The 23,708-nt window shown below is 31.7% G+C and overlaps 1 protein-coding gene across 2 annotated transcripts; it reads right to left on the reverse strand.

Moving 5' to 3' along the window:
* Window positions 1-1,340: 1,340 nt before the first annotated feature.
* LOC115878970 (bone morphogenetic protein 1-like) lies at window positions 1,341-23,215 on the reverse strand. 2 transcript variants are annotated; one of them, XM_030895579.1, is made up of 13 exons: window positions 22,983-23,213; window positions 14,062-14,612; window positions 12,394-12,541; window positions 11,819-12,255; window positions 8,008-8,238; window positions 7,731-7,952; window positions 5,540-5,693; window positions 5,219-5,485; window positions 4,994-5,157; window positions 4,477-4,833; window positions 2,842-3,311; window positions 1,898-2,149; window positions 1,341-1,759 (listed from the first exon to the last, which is right to left on the reverse strand). In XM_030895579.1, exons 2-13 carry the CDS (start codon window positions 14,474-14,476, stop codon window positions 1,613-1,615), a joined length of 3,264 nt encoding a protein of 1,087 aa, XP_030751439.1. In that variant the 5' UTR covers window positions 14,477-14,612; window positions 22,983-23,213; the 3' UTR covers window positions 1,341-1,612. The 2 variants fall into 2 exon arrangements, 1 of the variants encoding a protein (XP_030751439.1); XR_004049647.1 differs by lacking the exon at window positions 1,341-1,759 and having other exon boundaries at window positions 2,018-2,149; window positions 2,842-2,997; window positions 3,059-3,311; window positions 22,983-23,215.
* Between the last annotated feature and the right edge of the window lie 493 nt (window positions 23,216-23,708).

A 23,708-nucleotide genomic window follows, 5' to 3' on the forward strand; every position in this document is an offset into this window, starting at 1 on the left:
TATATTTTTGTTATTTTAAAAGAAATCCATATGGTTTCATGATCGAATATTAAACTAAGCAGGATTATTATCATGCAAGAAAAATATTAGAACAACTGCTGCTATCTAGTGGGAAAATTAAGAAGCTCAGTTCCTGCTATAGCAGTATTTTTCGTTTAAATGTTCAGGAAAGTTTGTAGGCCTACCAACAGAGGTCGCAATTTTAATATACTTTTACGAGGGTACATCAAATAATTAATAACCTGTAATTATACCTGAATATACAGGGTGTTCCTTAATGGCATACTAATATAAGGGAATCTATACTAATATATAAAATCCTTAATTGACTGACATACTGATTAATCACGATCCTGCTCAAACCACTCAACGTAAGAAGCTCCATTTTGGCATGCAGGTTGATTCTAGGGTGTAGAGGTTCGATAAGAAGAGATTTTTCGAAATTCCAGTTCCAAGAGGGTGAAACCACCCCTACAATATTTTTTATTTAAAAAACGGTCAAGTTTCCGAAAAAACGCTTAAACACGTATATTTTATTTTGTTTTTTACATATTTTAAGATTTTTTAAAAAGGTATACAGGGTGTTCCGAAAAATTTGGTCATTGATTAATCACGATCCTGCTTAAAGCCCTTGACGTAAAAAGCTGATTTTTGGGAAACAGATTGACTTTAGGGTGTAGAGGTTCGATAAGAAGGGATTTTTCGAAACTGGAATTCTAAGGGGGTGAAACTATCTCTCAAATATTAAAATATTTTTTATTTAAAATCCCGTGAGTTTTTCAGAAAAACTTTTAAACACGTATATTTTATTTTGTTGTTTTACATATTTTGAGATTTTTTATAAATGTATACAGGGTGTTTCATAAAATATGACCATTGAGTAATCACGATTCTGCTTAAACTGCTTGACGTTTAAAGCTGATTTTTGACAAACGGATTGACTGTGGGGTGTAGAGGTTCGATAAAGAGGGGTTTCTCGAATCTCAAATTCCAAGAGGGTGAAAACGCCCCTCAAATATTACAATATTTGTTATTTAAAAAACGGTTAGGTTTAAACGGGAAAACGCTTGGACATCACGCATAATTTATTTGGATTGTTTTACATATTTTGAAATTTTTTAAAAAATCATACAGGGTGTTCGAAAAAGTTGGGTAATTTCTTAACCACGATTCTGCTTAAACTGCTTGACGTAAAAAGCTTATTTTTGGCAAACGGATTTTTCCAAAGTCAAATTTCAACGAGATGAAACTACCCCTCAAATATTACCAAGTTATATAATAATATCGCCATATTGTTTTTTCTCATGCTGAGATAAATGTGAGAAAATTTATTCATTCAATTACAACATTTTCTCTTTATTTTTCTACAAAAATATTATATCTAATTTTCGTACTCTAAAATACATCTTATTTATAATACAGAACTGGGATCATGGAACATACAGAGTGTTTCCCTTAAACAGTAAAACAGTAACCCTGTATGAATCACAAACCAGTATGTCTTAGTAATATTTACATATATAATACAAGGTAACAAAAACAAAAATTCACACGACTCAAATTGTTTTTTTTTAAGAAAAAATAGTGTCAAGTAGCTGCCTTTTCGATTGTTTCAATCTGTGCTGTCGTATTCTTCCAAGCTGTACGTTTTTTCTACCAATTCGTATACCAATACGAAGCCTTTGCCAGCGATATGGTCGTCAGTTCGAAATTTAATAGCCATACCGTCTTGAGTTGAAGTGGTTACTTCTTGCATCGTCTGTAAAAATGAAATAAAATTATAAAATTAAAAAAAAAAACGGCGTCAAAGAAGGCGACAGTCATTATTTTGCATCGATTCTTCTTTTAAGATTCTTCTGAAAGAGATTGTAAAAATTTACTTACAGAAAAAACTTACCTGGTTACCACAAAACCGTCCCAATGACAAGCTGGTATGATCCAATCCATCGAATACTTCCACGTAATCGTAGGCACAGTCATCTTCTTTTTCCAAGTCAAATTCTTCGAAGGTCAGTCTGACGTTGTAGCCGGTGGAGCTCAGAACATACCAATTACAGATCGATTTTGGAGCGTACGTTGTGTTTCCGTACTTTGGATGCGAGTATATCTGTCTTTTGTCCAAAGAAGCTTGAAGCAGACCACCACATTGCTGTTGAAAGACATAAATAATATTAATTTTGTGTTTAATCTTTATAGACACATAAGCAAACATGTCCGACACCTTTTGATAACTATTTCCTTGATAATATCATTTCATCAATACTTTTTCTTCGGTAGTGTAATTCATGGCTAATATTTTCGATGTAGGTATGAGTTTTTAATAATAATAAAGCACTAAATAGATAAATTTCTGAAATGACAACTTCATTTGACAGTTATCTTTTACCTTGACTGGTGCTCATAAGTAAATACAGGGCCATAAGAAAGGAGAAATATTTAAAAAGAAATCGGCGATAACTCGTAAACGGGCCAGTCAAAAATATCTAAAGTTATTCTCTTGAATGTGGGTTTTAGTGCTCTTCAATAAACCTAAATAGAATTATTCTCTAAAATAATTAGGGAAGCCAATAATTGACCCCATTAAAATTTACATGGGATTTCCTATGTCCCGCTCGACGATGCAACACCCGGTAGAAGCCAACGCCAACCCAGCAAAATATTTTTTCTACTCGTGATAAATTCCTTGAAATAATAATTTCTGAATATTTTTTAAAACGTAACTCGCTATGAAAAAAAATATTGTTTTATACACGACGATAAAATTGCATTATCGCCTTGTATAAAAAATAACTATTATTAGATTATTAGATAGAAACTGACACTCTGAATTTTATGACTTACCGTTGAAAATACACCAAGAAACCCTTTCTTAGGCACGTTGTTATCTGACTTAAACGTCATATAAATATGATTCTCCGACGAGGCTACGTGATGGGGACCCATAGGCCCGCAATACCTCCCCAGCTGGACAGCCTTGGGCGAATCTCCATCAAAAATCTGCACATAATCATAATAACATTCAGGATGTTGTTCCAGCTGAAAGTACTGGAAGTCCAACCGTATTCTGTGTCCAGGGAGTGTCCTAATATGCCAGACGCAGTCCTTGGAGGGTGGGTAGTACTTGGGGTAGTTTGGACTGTTTATTGTACCGTGAGGTGGAGTGAAAATCTCATGGACACAGTCACCCTCGATGCAGTTCTTTTTATTGTCGGAAAGAGTGAAGCCGGTACGACAGGAACATTGGTAACTGCCCAAGGTGTTGGTACAGTCGTGGTCACAACCACCGTTTCTTACAGCACACTCATCTACATCTAGAACATTAATAAAAAAAGATTGATATAATGATTAAAAATCTTATTATAGTTATTAATAGTGATGTGTCGGTATTTGAGTAACGCGATTTTGGAGCGGTATTTTTTTGTAACGTCGTGTCGCGCTCCACAACGAATCAGGAATCTGTTACTGAAGAACGACGATCATAATGACGACAAAATTATAAATTATTTATAATTTGCAAATAAATTATTTATAATCGAACTTGAAGTTGGCTCGAACCGTAGTAACCGCAACCGTAGTAACGTGTTTAGCTCCAGCCGTCGCGATTTCGTCGGTCGCCAACAGTAGTATCTGGAACTGGTATGTCCGTAGCGCAGCGCGATCTCGATCGGGACGTGTTCGCTCCAGGCGTCGCGCTCCTAGAGTTGTAGTTCCCTGTCGCGAACAGAAGTAACTGCTGTAACTGGGCATCGACGCTCGACCTCGGCGGCGACCTACTTTGCTCCAGCCGTCGCGCTCCTAGTGCTAGAGTTTTAGTTCCTTGTCGCGAACAGAAGTAACTGCGGCCGGTACTTCGATTTGCCATGAGGCGTTAGCCGAGTGGCTTAGTTGCACAAGTTTCATTAAAAAGTTCGTATCGAACGTGTATCATTCAAAATTTAATCTACGACGCGACAAGAGGGACGATCCAAAGAGATATCCTCATAAAAATTAAAACTCAAAATTATCAGTCGCCCATATTAGTCGACGCCGTGGTAACCGTGCTTGTTGATTGTTTCCATTTTGACTTTGACAACTCAATTATTGATGTTCAATTTTGTGTTAAACGTTCAGTTTTACTTCCCGAAAATTCAAGACAAACGTACGAGCAAGCCTATGTAAAACTTGAAGATTGGTGTAAAGGGAAAGGAATCAAGAATAGTAGTAACGAAAAGGTTCTGGCATATTTTGAACATCTTTCAAAACATAGGAAGGCTTCATCACTTTGGGTATATTATTCCATGCTACGTTCAGTTATATCAGTGAAGAAAAATAAAAATATTAGTAAGTACGTCCATTTAATTGCATTTCTAAAAAGATGACTGTTTACAATAAATAAACGTATTTAGGTACTTTTTTTTTGCTTGTTTCTTATTTTAAAATTTGCGTATTATTATGAATTCATAATAGCACTAGTGCACTGGTGGTTCACAGACTTACCAATAAAATACACAGCTGCAAAACCTGTCCTCTGTACATTGGCATCCGAATCAAAACCAATACGCATAATATTACTATCCGACCCAATCATTTTCGGCAATTTTCTACCGCAAAAAGTACCATGGTGCTTCGTTTTGTAGTTCCCCAGGTGACTGTAAACTTCAACTCTGTCGTACTCGCACAATTGGTAGTCGTAGTCATTTCCCTCTATGTCCATGTGCGTGAAATTGAGAAAAATCTTATGTTGGGGAGGCGCCTCGATTTCCCAGGAACATTTTTTGCCCACCGGGTACAATTCAGGGAAGGAGGGTGAAGTTATTGTGCCTCTGGGTGCGTTGAATTTACCACCACATGCATCTAAGTAAAGAAAATGTTATGTTATTTATTATATTGTAGTAATAAGTAGATATAGCCATTTTTATTGACAAGCAAGACACTCAGTTCCACAGAGGTGGTACGCAGTAACAAGTATAATATACACGATGGTCCGTTTGTATAAAATGGATTTTGGACTCACCAACGCAGCTTTTTCTATCGGAATGAAGTTCAAACCCAGGCTGGCAGGCACACATGAAGCTTCCCAATGTATTCACACACAACTGTTCACACCCGTGATTAGTTTTTTCACACTCATTGAATTCCGCGATAATTTTGGCAGAAAATCCTCCTTTTTGGTTCGATCTAAAAATATTTATTAGAAATTTATGAATGGCTCTATTGAAAATTCATTTTTTTAGCCTACCTATCGCTCACAAACGTTACAGTCATCTCGCTACCACTAGACGTGACATCATCAGGTATTAAAGTACCACAAGACTGTTGTAAACGTGTTGAATTCGATCTGAAACCATCTGAAATCTCTACGTAATCATAACTGCAGTTCACGTGATGTTCTAAATCGAAAGCCAGAAATTTTATAGCCACCTGGTATTTTTCTGGTACTGTAATAAACCAAGTGCAACTTTTTCCTGGGTGGTATTCGTCGGGATAGTTTGGTGAAGCTAAATACCTAAAAAATAATAGAATTTAGTTTGAATTTTTAGGAGAAATTTTGATCGTTTACCCTTCAGAGTTGATGTGAAGTACTCCACCACAAATCACTTCGAAGTTTGCATTAAAAGTTTGGCTGGGGATGGTATTGTCAGCTACGTAGGTAACTAGCATGCGGTTGCTTTCGGATTTGATGTTGTTTATTTCACCACGACCACAAAACACACCTAAAAATAGTAAAGAACATATACAGGGTTCTTCACCACATACGACACGGAGTATTGTATCTAAACGATTAGATTTTTGCAACTTGTAAGTTTTGGGTTCGTTGAAGGACCATTAGAACTACAATTTAAAAATATTGTGTATACAGAGTGTCCCAAATAAATAAAAAATGTTAAATTTGTATTTTTTAAACGGAACACGCTGTATATTATTACATTTTTAGTTTCTACGATTAAAATAAAGGTAAATTTGATTAAGGTTTACCGCATTTTAGTCTTACCGTTTTTGAAATCTTTAGGTTTTTGTCAGAATACAGTAATAAATTTTAATGTTTCATTTCTCTAGACGTGTTTAAGTTTTTAAAACCAAATATTGTACTGAAATTAGGGCATTCAATTCCGAAAGAAATTTTCAATCCCGGGATTTCGGGATTATAATTTTTCGATCCCGGGATCCCGGGATTGGTCCCGGGATTCACGAAAAAATTAATTTCGTTGGAATTATATTACATTTTCTTTCTTTCCATAATTTTATTGAACAAAAAAAAACAGTAACATAAATTAAACGTCAACCCCATTACAAAACAACATAACATATAAGTTTATTTAACAAAAAAAAACATAAAAGGAACTAAAATATACATTTTTTATTTAATTTACATAACCAATCGAATACAGCATAACACAGGATTACTAAGATACTAAAATAACAACTTATGCAGTAACAAAGATGAGGATCTAAACTTGGATTTTTGAAAAAAATTATTAAAAAAAAACAAGCCGATCAAGAGTATTATCACTCAAACTAGATCTTCATCATCTTCAAACTTGATCAAACATTCAGGGTTGTTTATAAGCGCATATTGTACTATCATGAAAGACTTGTGTACGATTTAAATAAAAGAAAAAATGTAATGATGAATCCCGAAAATCCCAGGATTAAAGAAAAGACAATCCCGGGAAACGGGATCCCGGGATTGAATGCCCTAACTGAAATATTTCTATTTACTAAATTTTGTGTTGCAATAATAAAAATTATACTACCTTATACAGAGTGTTTAAAAAGTTATTTTAAGTAATTACTAGCTTTAAACGGCAATAACTTGTTTAATTTAAATGGAACACCCTGTATATTTTATGAGAATCAGATGCACAATTTAATTGTCTATTAAACTGTATATGTCATTTTTACCTATCTCTTCAAGTTTTCGTAGAAAATGCATTTTCTTATAATTTAGACCTCATTTATCAATATACCCATGGAATATTGACATTTTAGATTATTTTTAAAGATGTAACAAATTTTTAAAGAGTACACATACTAATATTGTCGATATAGTTCGTTTATGTCATTAAAACATAAAAAAACTGTTTAAATATTTGTTAGAGAGGACCAATTAATATGATTCCACTATCCAAACTACAATAATTGACTGTTTGCGTTGATTAATAATAATTGTTCCAAATACTAAAAAACTGATTTTTGTATGTGCATTACACCGTGTGATAAAAATTGACACCTTAAAAATTTTATTTTATTTTTTGACGAATAATTATTTATAACAACCGAGACGTTCGTTTTCATAACATATATTAATTATATTGATTTCTGATTCAAATCCACATTTATTTAGAATAATTTATTAACTAACACAATTAAGTATGTAATTAATTAATATTTGGGCGGAAATAATGGTGGTATATTAAATTAATCGTACATTCTTTTATAAAGATTTAAATAGTTATCTTTTTGTATACAAATGGGCTAGTACTATTATCGTTTTAAGCACCTGTATATTTTGTACATTTGTTGCTTTAAAAACAATCTAAAATGTCAATATTTCATGGCTATATTGATAAAGGAGGTATAAATTATAATTAAATGCATTTTTTACGAAAACTTGAAGGGATATTTAAGAAATGGTATTAATACAATTTGATAGAAAATTAAATTGTGCATCTGATTCTCCTAAATATACAGGGTGTTCCATTAATAATGACCTTACATAGTAAATTACTATTGTATATCATATTTGTTACCTAGTAATTTTGATTTTCTCCAATAGCCATCACGTACTTCCACATAGTTTTCCGAACAATTTGGCGACTTCAAAATATCCATGGAGGTGATATTCAATATAATTTTCTCCCCAGGAGTTGCACTGATCCTCCATTCGCACAAAGTACTACCTTCAGCTGAATTGGTACTGACTTGAGGCGAAGAAAATGATCCTGACTTTGTCTGAAACGTTTTACCACACTCTAAAGATGAAGGAATGTAAAAAAAGTTTTTTTTAAGTTATTTCGTTTAACTGACTTGGACAGTTGTAGAGGATTTGAGTCTGCGTAATATCTCCTTCGCTTAGCTTCACTCTTTGGCCAATTTCTGGACTTTTCATACCATCAGCGACGATTGGTTTGATGGTGTCAACGTAGGCGTTTTTTGAGTATGTGTTTTTGGCGTAGTGCATTATGGAATCATAGTCGTACTTGAGGCCCAACGAGCTCACTTGGTCTGAGCTGAGTTTCTCAAAGTTTACTTTTTGTTCTGCGTGAAAAAAATAGAAAGATATTTTTATGACAAATATTATCTATCGACAAAAAATATTATATTATCGACAAATCAAATTTTACTTTATGACCAACTCAAAATCAAGCATATAAAGTATAAACGTGTGCTTTACACTGAAAAAAAAAATTGTTTATAATATTAATGAACATTGATTATTAACTGTTGTTTCATTGGGACAATGATTTTTTTCATTAATTTAATGATTTGTTAATCATAGATCGATGTCCGATTTATTAATACCATGAATCTAATTTCATCAATATAATGAAAACCTAGTTATTAAATTATATATGTAAGATTTTCATTTCTTTATTTTAGTGCTGAAACATTAATAAACACATATTCATTATATTAATGTACTAAATCATTGATTAATGAGTTGTACATTATTGTGACAATGAACAATGTTATTAATACAACGAACACACTACATTATATTAATGTACGCAGTTATTAATATCATGAATAAAATATTAGGGCTTAAATGTCCGCCATGTTTATCGGTTACTTTGACCACAGAATATCTAGCTACGCAACAGAAAAATACTCGAAATGAAAGAGCTAAAATTGCACAAATAAAATACTAGATGGCGCGACAATATCCTAATCAGAATATAATTGGAAATTTTCAACTTTCGGTTTTGGATCGACGTAGATCGACGGCACGTCAACGGCCTTAAAGCTCGGCTAAATATGCACAGTTGCCAGATTCAAACAGACTTTAATTGGCATCCCATTATTTTTCTGGTGTATAATAATTTCTTTCTATTCTTCGTTTCTTCTAGATACACATATATTAATTATTCGTTTGGCTCTTAAAATAGTTTTAATTTTAAGTATATTATTAGAAAACATATGCTTTTAAAATACATTTTTAATATACACTACTTTATTATGTTAACTAAGAAAATAACTTTAATTACCTTTAAAATTAATAATATACAGGGCGATTGATAGTGATATTTATTAATGCTGAAACGTTAGTAATGAAATATACGTTTAATAATAATGGAAATAATTTATTAAAATGCAGTACAAAAAAATGTTAATTGACTAAAAAATACCTAGGACCTAGGTAAAAAGTGACACAGGTATATTAGTTCGGCATAAAAGTTGCTGTCACGACATCGTACAATAAATTAAAATTCGTAAAATAAATTAAAATTATTAATTAAACAAATCTTTATAAAGAAACACAACTATATCAAATTTGGGCCCAATCGAACGCCAGGAAATGGTATCGTAATATGGTACTACATTATGGTACCCCTTGATATGCTTCATGGTACCATAATATTGCAATGTCATCAAAAATACGCAAGTATAATCAAATATGAGCCCAATCGAACGTCAGGAAGTGGTATCGTAATATGGTACTATATTAAGGTACCACTTTATATATGCATCATAGTAGATGCATCATAGTACCATCATATTACAATGTCACCGAAGATACTTACTATACCAAGTTAAGCACAATCGAACGCCAGAAAATGGTATCGTACATGGTACTATTATGGTACCTCTTGATTTGCTTCATGGTACCATAATATTGCAATGTCATCAAAAATATGCAAGTATGAGCCCAAATGAACGTCAGGAAGTGGTATCATAATATGGTACTATAGAAGGTACCAATTTATATGCTTCATGGTGCCATCATATTACGATGTTACCGAAAATACGTAGTATACAAAGTTTAAGCTCAATCGAACGCCAGGAAATGGTATCGTAATGTAGTACTACATTATGATACCCCTTGATATGCTTCATTGTACCAATTGACTGGGAAAAGACGATCGATGATATTTCCCATATAAATTTACACATAAAATGACAGCGATTTTCATTTCATAGCCATCGCTAACGCCGTTTTTTCCCGATCATACGGTATGAACACAATCGAACGTCAGGAAGTGGTGTCATAATAATAGAACAATACTTATTATATTGTCGCCGAATTACAATCAAAATTCAGGATTTAGTTAGAATCAAACTTCAGGAAGTGATTTTAATTCAGCTCGTAATATTTAACTCCAATTAACATGGCAAGTTAAATACTTAAACGTTTGAAAAAAGAGCTCTAATCTATTTTAATATGTATAAATGATGTAGCAAATTTGAAGGTAGGCTTTATCAGGAAGTATTACAATATAAATTACACAATGGCAACACTGCATATAATTCTTTTAAATTTCGTTTGTAGAAAACTGTTTTCTTTATCGCCCTCTGTTATGTAGTAGTGAAACTACCGCATCAAAATATCTGATTAGGAGACAGGCTTTAAAAGCCTGTCTCCTTTTGCTACCTACAATTTTATACATGTAACGAGGCTTCTGTTGCGTAGCTAGATATTCTGTGCTTTGACACTTCCATAACGTCTGTATGGTTGAGTTATTCAGTGAGGCTTTAGTTTCACTAGAGCGGTAAGTGTTCTCTTCAATATTTTAAATAAAAGTCCTATCGTATAGTAGTTAATTTGTTGTGTTGTCAAATCAAATTCCGCTGTGTGTGATCTCTGGTGTGGGTATTCATTAAAACAGCGGTTTCCAAATATGTTTCAGAAGATAAAAAAGAAAAAGAAGAAAACATAGTAACAAGTCGAGGCATGGAACTGATTATGGTAAATTCGAATGTTCTTTTATTATTTGGCATTTTAATTATTTTGACACACGTCTTTTAGAACCGGAAGAAGATGTTGAGACCTGCCTTCAAGCCCTCAAATTCGACAATTTAACATCGGACCCACTTAATGCGACTTGGAAAGCCTGTTGCAAATTCGTTTAGACGTTATCAAGTCTAAGGATATAATGAAGAAATGGTCTTTTTATAGAAATCCCTCAGGATATCGACTGATAAATTAATTTTCTTATTATAATTTACCCTAAAATTAATAATAACATTACTATTCTCTTCGTCGATTCGATTTTTTAATTTTTAATTTGTATATGCTATATCGAGTTTAATAAATTATTATTAGTTTATTGCACTTGTTTTTTATTAATAATCCCTAATGGGAAAATTTACTATGCTCGTAAGTAAGTCGGCACTATTAGTAATTTTGTTACCTATGTAGCTAAGGGCTTGTTCAAATGGAAATCTATGTATAGTAGAATTATTTCAGGTAGTTGGCTGGGAAATGAGTATCAATGACATTTCAAATCAATGACAGCGATCTTCATCATCGATTATACGGTGTAACAAGAGTTACTAATAGTGTCGACTTTTAAATGTATAACTAAATAGGTTATGAAATTATTTCATTGTATTAATGATATGGTTCATTAATATAAGGATTTAGGTACATTATATTAATGAAATCTATTCATTGTACCAATGAATGTGTTCTTCAAATTAATGAACACTGTTCATTGATTTAATTAACTTAAAGTTCATAGAGTTAATGAATTACTTTTCATTGTGCCAATGAAATCATTCATCGGCTCAAAATTAATGATTTAATTCATTATATTAATGAACTTTTTCATTATATTTATGTCGACTTTTGGTTCAGTGTACAATACAGTATAAAATAAGACTTTCTAAAACTACTAACCTTTTTTAACATTGTCCAAATACACTTCGACATAACTATCTCGATCAGGTCTGGTATGTTCATGATAGTACCCAATAGCGTGTCCTATTTCGTGTACAACCACACCAAAAACAGCGCATTTAGGCCCTATGCTCAAAGCCTGAGCTCCCAAGCCTCTTTTACCGACAAACGAGCAACAACCGCATGGTTTTTCGGTGAAAAACACGTAATTGTCGTTCTCAGTCTTGTTCCTTTCGATGAATTTGAGGCAGGTGTGGTTTTCCCAGTGCCTCATGGCTTGTCTGGCCAGAGCTTTGCGAAAATCACTGAAGGAGTCGTCGATTTCATATGGGATGACTCCATGGTCCCATAGACGTTCCTTGAAGGTTGTTACTGCTGCTCTTTTGGTAATTTTGTGTGGGTTAGGTGTGGTTTGGAGCGGTTCTGGAGTGATTTTCCTGGAAATGAGGTTAGATTTGAGAATATTCATGTTAAAATAATATTAAGAGTTATATAACAAGCAAAAATGGAAACAATTCAAAGAGACGCACATGATGATGAAAGTTTTGTAATATTATTTTTGATGGAAAACTTACCATAGTTTGTTTTTCTCCAACAATTTCTTTGCTTTTTCCGAATTCAAGGCTTGTTTATCAGCATTTTCCAGGTCCTCGTGCATGAATCTAGCGAAGACTTTCCTTTTGGGATCGGGAAAATTTATGGCAATATCATCCACAAACACATCTGAAAACATAACTATTATCTAGATCTTTGTAAGGTATTCAGCACTATAATAATCAGAGAAAACTGTGGAGTGTTGATAAATCTTAGATTTACAAAAGTATTTTTAGATGATTTTGTTATTGTGAAGTTTAGCATAAACATAATATATATGATATTTGATATTTTTTCAATTTTAGTTTTTTGGTATTACTTTACTGAGATATCTGCTCATATGTATGAGATTCTGAAGAGTATAGACTGCTCAGCAAGAGAATATATGACAGTGGTATTTGTCATCTGTCATGTTAATTAGAAAGTATATTGTATTTTCTGTCATTTTTTGGATGTTGTCTGTCGAAAGCGTTCTTTCTCATGCTGGACAGAGTTTATGTATATATTTTCTGTTTTCTTTATATGTATTATAACAATTATTGTTCCATTTTAAGTGTCACCTGATTTAAAGAGAGTTTAATTATCTATAGTGCATCTTGTAAGAGTTAGTTTTATATAATTTTTAGTAGTTATACTCCCAGAAATGTACATTGTTTGAAATTGTGCATGTATCTTTGTATAATTTTCTTTGAGACCAATAAATGATGACCTACTTATTACCAGTAATATAGAATGGCAAGCCAATTTTGCAGTTTATATCAGAAAGAAGCAGTTACTTTACTTGGAGATTATTTTGAACATTACTATTCTTTATAATTTTTTAATACTTGGAAGCAGTTTAGAGGTTATAATATCAATAAATATTTTATTGTAATTTTTCTTGTATTAATGGATTTAAATCATGTGGGGTAACATTTCATAACATTGGGAACAAATTATTAAGTATCTCATTAATGATCAGCACATGAATAATATAATATTTAGAAAATTATAAAAAGTTTTATATATAATATTATATAATTTCACACCAAACTTAGAATTTTTGATAGATATTTTGTCAAAAATCTTTTATTTTCTGAAAATTATCGAGAATTCAATAAACAACATGCGTTTAGGTATCATCTATAGTTTACGATTAAACAAAAAACGTGTTTCTAGTACTCTACATATCATAAAACAGTTTAAAGTCCAAGCTATTAGAGGTTTTTCCTTTATCCAAGGAACAACGAAAAATATATTAATCATTTTATTGAAACGTCTTGTCATATAAATCTAAGTAAAAGACATAATATTTAGAGCCATACAGTCTGTTACGTAAATCTTTAACTGAACGCAATGTCCTCATTTAATTTAAACTGATGATTTTCATTTAACCTAATTAAGCCTTTTAAAAAAGTGTCACGTTGCTTTAGAGCAAGACTTAATAGAGAATATACATAAATATATTAGTACTAATATTCTTATTTCTGTTTTAGTTTAAAGAAACTATTTTTCTTAAATAAAATTGTGTTAAAAAGGTATAATTTTTTCAACTTCATTGTTTCGTATTCTAAAAAAGTTTCTTTAATGTCAAAAATTCTCTAAGAGTAACATTAATGATATTTATCATCTAATATGAGCGAAATAAACATTAAATCTTTTTCACTCACCTGCTTTACAAGGATTCAACCCAGTATCATTTGAAGTTTTTTTTGGAAACGTTTTGGTCAGCAATTCCTCCACTGAAAATTTTTTATGTGCATTGTAACTTGTTTGCACGACGCTCTCATTGGCGTTTTGCACCTGAACAACCTCATCTTGCTTAGTTGCTATCCTGACAACATCTCCATCATCAATATCAACCTTCCTGGTACTAGAAACACCGTCCAAAGCATTATATCCTGTTTCTTCAACTGCTTTTATCGATTTTTCCACTTGAAGAACATCTCCTGGCTTAGTTTTGGTACTGACAACGTCTCCATCATCACTACCGACTTTCCCGTCACTAGGAACATCGTCTAAATGCGCGCATCCTAGTACCGGGAGGCACAAGAGACACAGTACTATTGCTATTCGGTCCAACATGATCGGCTCTGTAATCTCGCCGCTCTATCTCGGCAGCTGTGTGTGCCAATTACAGATAGCGGAGCTTACGAGGGTACCTCGAATAGTACCGATGAAAACGGTGGGTTCTTGCGCACGTTACTCGACGCCGAACCGGCTATAAAACAAGAAGATAGTACCGTGAAATGGGTAGATAGTTCAGTTTTCGTTTGGCGAGTATATTTGGGTCGGGACTGGTAAATATACTGATAGTAATTGTGTCGTCGTTTTCGGTGGTACTCTTCCGAAGACGCTGGCATGAATTGTTTGTTGTAGATAAAGTACTGGCGGTACTGGAGGCAGAGGAATGGGAGAACAAGAGAAGACTCGCGCTCGTGTGTTTGTGTGTGTTTGTTAGTTAGATCGCGTATTGTATTTAATCAAAATCACTGGTTCGATTGATGCCAGCTGTCGGAAAAAACCGGAACATCTTGTTTCGATATTTAGTTTCTTCGACGTGGTTTTGTTTTTCAGTCTCTCTGTAGCGTCTTTATTTTCATTTTAGTGTGTTAATTTCATTAGTTCTTTTTTTGTTTTTTCTTTCATACACAGAAAAGAATGTGTGCTATTTTTCAGATATTTTTTAACTATAGACGTTTGATAAAATTGTAAAAATTGTTTGAGATGTAACATCTTTGTTTCTGGAGTTTTTATCCTCTTATGTACTGAGTGTTTGAAATATAAGTAAAAATACAATTTTAGGGAATCTAGTAGGGACTTTTTAGTAAGATTTTTTTTGTATATTATTTTAAAAATGCTATAAAGAACGTTTTTAGTGTATAAAAAAAAATCTCTATACAGGGTGAGTCTTAAGTAAGTGCAAATATTTTCTGGGTTTGTAGATATCGATAAAAGAAACACATTCTCTCTTTATCGTTTGTCAAAGTCCAAAATAACCGAATTGTTTTACTTTGAAGATTGAAAGAATTTTTTTTTAATTTTGAGAACCACTGGATCTTTTTAGGGTTCCGTACCCAAAGGGTAAAAACGGGAACCCTATTACTAAGGCGACTTTTTTTTAATCGTTTTTTTTTTAATTTTTACATATTTATTTTTACTTTTTACATATTTATTATTGATTAATGCAATTTTTAGTAATGCGTTTCTTCATTTTTTTTAAATTACATATACGCGCATTCAAAATTTTAGCTAAATCGAAAAAAATGTTTATAATAATATAGAGTCTAATGTTGTATAGATAAAGAATGGTACGGAATTGACCAATTTTTGTTTTTTTTTTCTTGTAAATTTAATCTGCTGCCTATGTTGTCATATTATACTTCACATTTTTGTTCACGAAAAAAAAAATTAATAGACGTGTCTCTGGGGTTGAAATATACTACCTCTAAATAATATATTTGCAGTAATTTAAGAAACACCCTTTATTCTACTGTTATAATTATTGACAGTTGCGCATCTCCGCTACAAGATTTTTAAAATTCAAACAGATTAAGATGGCAATTGAAAAAAAAACTCTTTGACTTTGTAGTTCCAAAAACCACAGAGATAAAACATGTAGATGATGTAATAATTATATTTATTACATAGAATATAATATATGTGAAGATAGGTGTATATTATACAGCTTAAAGAACAAATTTTACAAAATAAAAGACTGGTTTCAAGTAGATAAAAGTGGTTTTGCTGATTTCTTTTCGTGTTATTTGATTCAAAGTCAAATCCTCTAGCTCGCTCTTTTGGGAAAGTGACTCAAAAACAAACTAGAAGCACCGCATAATAACAAAACTTAAAAATAAACACAAACAGTGATTATTTTGGCCAAACTAATTAGCATTATTGATATATTTTCATCTATTTTCGAACTAATAATTACGAACAAATAATATACTTGTTAAATCATAACGATGTTATATTATCGAATAGTATTTTTTTGCAGCTTCACTAAATATTATTCCGCTGGATACTAATAACGCAATACGTTTTAATTAATATTAATTAATTAATTTAATAACTGATTACTCATTTGAGCTGATTGAAATTGTCTTTGTTTTTCCTTTATTCCTAGTTCGAAACGATATTGTTTTGTAAACAAGAACGATGTAACAAATTCAACAGATTTATCATGGTGATGAATACGAAATCGGACATAATATAATTAATTTTGGTAATGTTTTTGATGTGTTTTGATGTCAATATTAAGACAGTCGCACTAAACAATATTTTTTTGAAGTCCTGCAGGGGGTAGTGTACAGGGTTGTTCACCACATACGCCACGGAGTATTCTAGCTAAACGATGAGATTTTTACAAATTGTAAGTTTGGGGTTCGTTGAAGGACTATTAGAGCTACAATTTAAAAATATTTTTATAAGATACAGAGTGTCCCAAATAAATAAAAAATATCAAAGTTGTATTTTTTTAAATGGAACACCCTGTATATTATTACATTTTTAGTTTCTACGATTAAAATAAAGGTAAATTTGATTAGGGTTTATTATACTTAAACCTTACCGTTTTTGAAATATTTTCAATTTTGTGAAATTGCAGTAAAAATTTTAAAGCTTCATTTCTCCAAGGGTATCAATGTTTTTAATACTAAATATTTAATGAAGTTTATTTATTGATCAGTTATTGTGTTGCAATAATAAAAATAATACTACCTTATACAGAGTGTCTAAAAATTTATTTTAAATAATTATTAGCTTCAAACGGCAATAACTTCTTTAATTTAAATGGAATGCCCTGTATATTTTAGGAGAATCAGATGCACAATTAAATTGTCTATCAAATTGTATTATACGATTTTTTACCTATCCCTTCAAATTTTCGTAGAAAATGCATTTTCTTATAATTTAGACCTCTTTTATCAATATATCCATGGAATATTGACATTTTAGATTGTTTTTAAAGCAACAAATGTACAAAATGTACAGACTAGTAATATTATCGTTTTTAGCAAAACAATAATATTACTAGCCCATTTGTATGCAAAAAGAAAACTATTTAAATCTTTATAAAAGAGTATACCATTAATTAAATATAACACCATTATTTCCGCCTATATACTAATTAATGACATACTTAATTGTGTTCGTTAATAAATTATTATAAATAAATGTGGATTTTTGAGTCAGAAATCAATATAATAATAAGTTATCAAATTAAAGTCTTTGTTGTTATAAATAAGCATTTATTAAAAAAAATGAAATATCATTTTTAAGGTGTTACTTTTTATCACACTGTCTAATGCCCATACAAAATTCAGTTTTTTAGTATTTGGAGCAATTATTATTAATCAACGCAGTCAGTTAATGTAGTTTGAATACTGGAATCATATTAATTGATCCTCTTTAACAAATATTTAAACAGTTTTTTTTTATTTTTTAATGAAATAAACGAATTATATCGACAATATTAGTATCTGTACTCTTTAAAAATTTGGAACATCTTTAAAAATAATCTAAAATGTCAATAGTCCATGGGTATATTGATAAATAAGTTCTAAATTACAAGAAAATGCATTTTCTACGGAAACTTAAAGAGATAGGTAAAAAATTGTATAATATAATTTGATAGACAATTAAATTGTGCATCTGATTCTCGTAAAATATACAGGGTGTTCCATTTAAATTAAACAAGTTATTGCCGTTTGAAGCTAATAATTATTTAAAATAAATTTTTAGACACTCTGTATAAGGTAATATTATTTTTTTATTGCAACACAATAACTGATCAGTAAATAAACTTCAGTAAATATTTAGTATTAAAAACTTTGATACCCTTGGAGAAATGAAGCCTTAAAATTTTACTGCAATTTCACAAAATTGAAAATATTTCAAAAACGGTAAGGTTTAAGTATAATAAATCTTAATCAAATTTACCTTTATTTTAATCGTAGAAACTGAAAATGTAATAATATACAGGGTGTTCCGTTTAAAAAAATACAACTTTGATATTTTTTACTTATTTGGGACACTCTGTATCTTGTAAAATTATTTTTAAATTGTACCTCTAATAGTCCTTCATCGAACCCAAAACTTACAATTTGTAAAAATCTCATCGTTTAGCTACAATACTCCGTGTCGTATGTGGTGAACAACCCTGTATACAGTATGTCACAAATTCGAAGATGAATATTGTAGGATCTCCAAAACCATAAGAGATACGAAAGAGGTCAAAATTAGGGTAGAGCTGCTTTGGTTTGGAAGCCAAAGCAGGCAAAGCAGACAAGCCAAGCAGACAAAACAACAACAAGACAGAAACATTCATGTTTTACTACAAAATCGCGACAAATTCAAATCATTTCTGCGACATTTTTGTCTCATTTTTGTTTTGTTTCAAAATTCGGAGACTTTTCAATGTCCCGTCTCGAGTCGGTAAAGATCAAAGTGTCTGTGTTTTGTTCGTATATTTTACGACAAGTTGTTGGCACAGTGTGGAGTAGGTAGGAGACTAGTGAAATCACATATGGTTAATAAAACTCATTCAACTAAACAACAACTAAACTTTTGACTTTGTTGTACTTTTGTCCTTGCAGTGTGGACAATTTGTCTCAAGTCATTCCCCATTTTTTGTTGCAAGTTTGTCTTGTTTTTGTCTCAAATTCATGTTTACTTTTTGTAAATCAATGATCAAAATGTCGGACAAAATCTGTGGGGAAAATGGGGAAACACCAGAACACCTTATCGCTGAGTACACCGAGACGACAACCATTCGTGCCATAGACTATGCAAAACCGTCTCGGATACTGGTTTTTTTCAAAGCCCTAAGAATATATGTTGAGTTATAACTCAAAATCGGGGGATAGGTTTTTAATTTTTCCTTCCCACTACTGGTATTTGGGAGGTCGCAAGCTTATAAAAAATTAAATAAAAATTCCAGGTTTTAACTAAATATTTTTGGAATTTTAATTACTAGGAAATTTTAATGAAAATAGTGATTAATTTTATTACTAATTGTTTTTCATTAATTTTCTCATAATTACGCCTAATTATTTTCAATAATTTTTGGAAATGAGATTTGATAACTTCTGTTATCGTATTTTTTAAGTTATTCTAATATATTCTTAGAAATAGATATTAATACGGATGCTTAAATATTGCATCTATCATTGAAAATTGCAATTTGATTTTGCCTCTTTTGTTATACAGGGCGAGTCTTAAATGAGTGCAAATATTTTCAGGTCTGGTGGATCTCGGTAATCTATACTAATATATAAAATCCTTAAGTGACTGACTCACTGATTAATCACGATCCTGCTCAAACCACTCAACGTAAGAAGCTCAATTTTGGCATACAGGTTGATTCTAGGGTGTAGAGGTTCGATAAGAAGGGATTTTTCGAAATTCCAGTTCCAAGAGGGTGAAACCACCCCTCAAATATTAAAATATTTTTTATTTAAAAAACGGCCAAGTTTCCGAAAAAACGCTTAAACACGTATATTTTATTTTGTTTTTCTACATATTTTAAGATTTTTTAAAAATGTATACAGGGTTTTTCGAAAAATCTCGTCATTGATTTTTTTTGAAACAGATTGACTTTAGGGTGTAGAGGTTCGATAAGAAGGGATTTTTCGAAACTCGAATTCTAAGGGGGTGAAACTATCCCTCAAATATTAAAATATTTTATATTTAAAAACCGGTGAGTTTTTCGGAAAAACTCTTAAACACGTATATTTTATTTTGTTGTTTTACATATTTTAAGATTTTTTATAAATTTATACAGGGTGTTTCATAAAATATGACCATTGAGTAATCACAATTTTGCTTAAACTACTTGACGTTTAAAGCTGATTTTTGGCAAACGGATTGACTGTGGGGTGTAGAGGTTCGATAAGGAGGAGTTTCTCGAATCTCAAATTCCAAGAGGGTGAAAACGCCCCTCAAATATTACAATATTTGTTATTTAAAAAACGGTTAGTCTTTCGGGAAAACGCTTGGACAAGCATAATTTATTTGGTTTTTTTACATATTTTAAAATTTTTTAAACAATCATACAGGGTGTGCCAAAAGTTGGGTAATTTCTTAACCACGATTCTGCTTAAACTGCTTGCCGTAAAAAGCTTATTTTTGGCAACCGGATTTTTCGAAAGTCAAATTCCAACGAGATGAAACTACCCCTCAAATATTACCAAGTTATACAGTAATATTGCCATATTGTTTTTTCTCAAGCTGACTTAAGTTAATGGAAATTCTTGCTTTGCTTTATCATCACCATCAGAAATGATTAATTCGACGCGAACGAAGTCGCTGGTACACGCTAGTAGAAATATATTTCGTCTTTTTCAAATAAGTCAAAAATTGCCAAGATATTTTAGTCTAAAAATATATAAAAAATAAGAAACAGTAGTTTTTTTCTGTTTTTATTCCTCGAAATGTAATCTACTACCTAATGTTTCATATACATTACATATTATTAAGATATTATATATCAGAGGTAATATCTTTTACACTTATGTAAGATTCACCCTGTATAACTTTAATCTCTTTGTATCTTCCACACTGTTGTTTCAAAGTAAAACACGAACTTCAAAAGAATCATGAAGAGCTGCTATTATTATTATACTGTCAAGAACTTGAGCTAAAGGCATAGCAAATTTTAAATTAAAATTAATACATTTACACCCAACAGTGATGTTTTTGCCTTTAATTCAACAATATGGTATTCATTTTATCAATAATTTCTGGTAGGAACCGGAATTGTATAGTGTCATAGTGTCCGAAAATAAAATTTTGGGCAATAATAACACTGATAATTTTTATCGAAACATTTCAGAATGAAAACAACAATATTTTTTATGCTTTTTTGTAATTTTCCGTAAAGAAAAAATTGTTTAAATTCAAATTAATCTGTGCTAAATGCCTGTAGTACCCGCGTAACGACAGTCGCGCAGTACTCAGCCGGTCATCGGATCGATTCGATGGGAGGGATGTACAAACTGTATCGATATTTTGATATATCGATATTTTTGTTATATTAATAAATATTTTAAGCCGACTTCCATTGAATTATTTCTAATTAAATTCCTAGGTCGTATACGTCGTTGAAAAATGTACGTCCATAGTACGTACATTGTACGATCATTTTACATCCAGTTTTGGTCCGGAACAAAACATAAAATGTACGTACCTGGAATGTACGTACATGCGACGTACATAGTACGTACTTTATCACATCCCAGGGACGTACCAGGGACGTACAAAGCGTTGGAAAATGTACGTCTCTAGTACGTACATGGTACATACCTGTACATACTTTTACGTACCAGGGACCTGACGTTCGTCCCAACATTATGTACCAGGTACGTACATAGTACGTACCGTGGCTGTATGGGTTAGTTTTAATATATTGCTATACTAAATTGTTCAAGGGTGATTTAAAGAAAAATCACCATAAACAGAAAAGTAGATGTTTTCTTTTATGGTCTTGAGGGGAGAATGAAAACAGTATATATCGATATTTTTTCTAAAACTGACCATCTCTAGGTCTAATTGGCCGGGATACGAAATTTTTCGTTCACTTGAAGGCCTTAATTGATCAGAAGCGCCGCCATCTGTCCAGATGTGCGCCTCCCTGACCCCGCTCCGCCGCCGCTGACCTTTGCCTATCTGGCCGCCGCATAATTGGAGCTCGTGGTGAACCCTATCTAGGTACCCAGGGTCGTACCAGATAATTTTTTATTTTTAATTTTTATTGTCGATGGCTGTTTAACATCAAAAGAAACTTTTAAACAAAGAAAAGAAAACGTCAAACTATTTTTAAAATGGCAAACGAAACAAATAGTATGAAACGTAGAGAATCATGAAAAATCTTTCTAGAAGGGTTGTAGGTACCTGGTGCTGTAATAGACCAACAATACTGCCGTCGGTAGTTAAAAGGCGGCAAGTGACAAAACCATAGTTATGAGAAAAATGGCAAAAACTTTTCGAAGGGGGGAAACTCCGTGGGGGAGGGCTTCAGAGCGTTCAAACACCCCCCCACCCTTGAATTTAATCAAGTAATAGGATATTGTTAATTTATTTGGTCACAAACAACTCGGGAGTATATACTTTGAGGTAAAATTTTGACTCTAGTGTGGGAAACACTCTTTAAAAATAACTAGTCCAACCCTGGCTTCCGTTAAAAACCGACGTTTTGTTGCAATTTAGTGAATAAATGCGAATTAAATCCAAATGATAATTGAAATCACAAGAATTACACACAAACGCACTACAGTCTTTAGCTGCTGTCATTTAATAGGTACGCCAGTGTTTTACAGATAAAACCCATCTTTATATCACTAATCACAGTGCATTTTACGACCCAGAATCGTTTTAATATCAATTTATTACAATTAAACAGAATATATAGAGAATTTCGCAGAACTACTTAAAATCCATTTGAAAAAAATCTAACAATAATTCCACTAAACAAATAATCAATGTCATACAAAGATAAAAACTGATTTTATCTTTAAAAGGCACAACAAACAAAACAGCAGGTCAAGCGTAAAGTGTATAGAAAGATAAAAATAATTATAAATTTACTTACGAAACAGAACAATTAAAACACTTTTTTTAAACACTGTAAGTTTTTTTTTAAATCGGCTTGATCGATGGCTTGCTATGTCCGATATCGTGATGAAGACTGTGGAGCCATTCAGTCTGGTGGTACTTGCTGTTGAGGTTTTTCCAAAGATTTTTCGATGGAGAGTGTTATAAAACCTTTTTCACATATTTTTATTGAGGGTTTCATGAATTTTGTACCATTTTAAGGGGTCGAAACCTTTGTGAGGACCTGAAATATTTTATTGGAGGTAAATTAAGGGACAGGTACATGCACCTGGCTTTGTGTTGGTCACTGTATAAAGTTACTTATTTTATCTTTAACGTTGATTTGTGAATTTGGTTTTATTAGCCCATTATGTTAAGGGATTTTTGAATATAGCCCTTTTCTAAATAGCGTTCAAGAAAAATAATAATTTTAAACCATGTAAATTTGTTTATAGGATTTATTATTATGTGTTTATTTTTCTGAGAATTAATAACAAATAATATTCACTAAAAATTAAATATTTTTCAGTTAAATATATTACATAGTATCTATTACCGATTTAAAATAACAATAACAATAAAATTTAGTTATATTGTTGGAAGTATGTCTGTATATAAAGTTTATTTGAGATTCAATAAAATTCTTGATATACGAAGTACAATAATAATGTTTTTATTTAAAAATATTTTGTGTAGTTTTAGTTACATCTGTGTGTAAATAGCT

This window comes from Sitophilus oryzae, unplaced genomic scaffold (assembly GCF_002938485.1).
Source record: "Sitophilus oryzae breed Bouriz unplaced genomic scaffold, Soryzae_2.0 scaffold_154_pilon_pilon, whole genome shotgun sequence".
Taxonomy (NCBI): Eukaryota; Metazoa; Arthropoda; class Insecta; order Coleoptera; family Curculionidae; genus Sitophilus; species Sitophilus oryzae.

Coding starts and splice junctions, on each gene's coding strand:
- LOC115878970 (XM_030895579.1), bottom strand. CDS start 14,476: ATGTTGGACCGAATAGCAATAGTACTGTGTCTCTTGTGCCTCCCGGTA. Junction 8,239..11,818: donor TTTGGACAATGTTAAAAAAG/GTTAGTAGTTTT, acceptor TTTTTCACGCAG/AACAAAAAGTAAACTTTGAG. Junction 2,150..2,841: donor TTCTTGGTGTATTTTCAACG/GTAAGTCATAAA, acceptor GTCTTTCAACAG/CAATGTGGTGGTCTGCTTCA.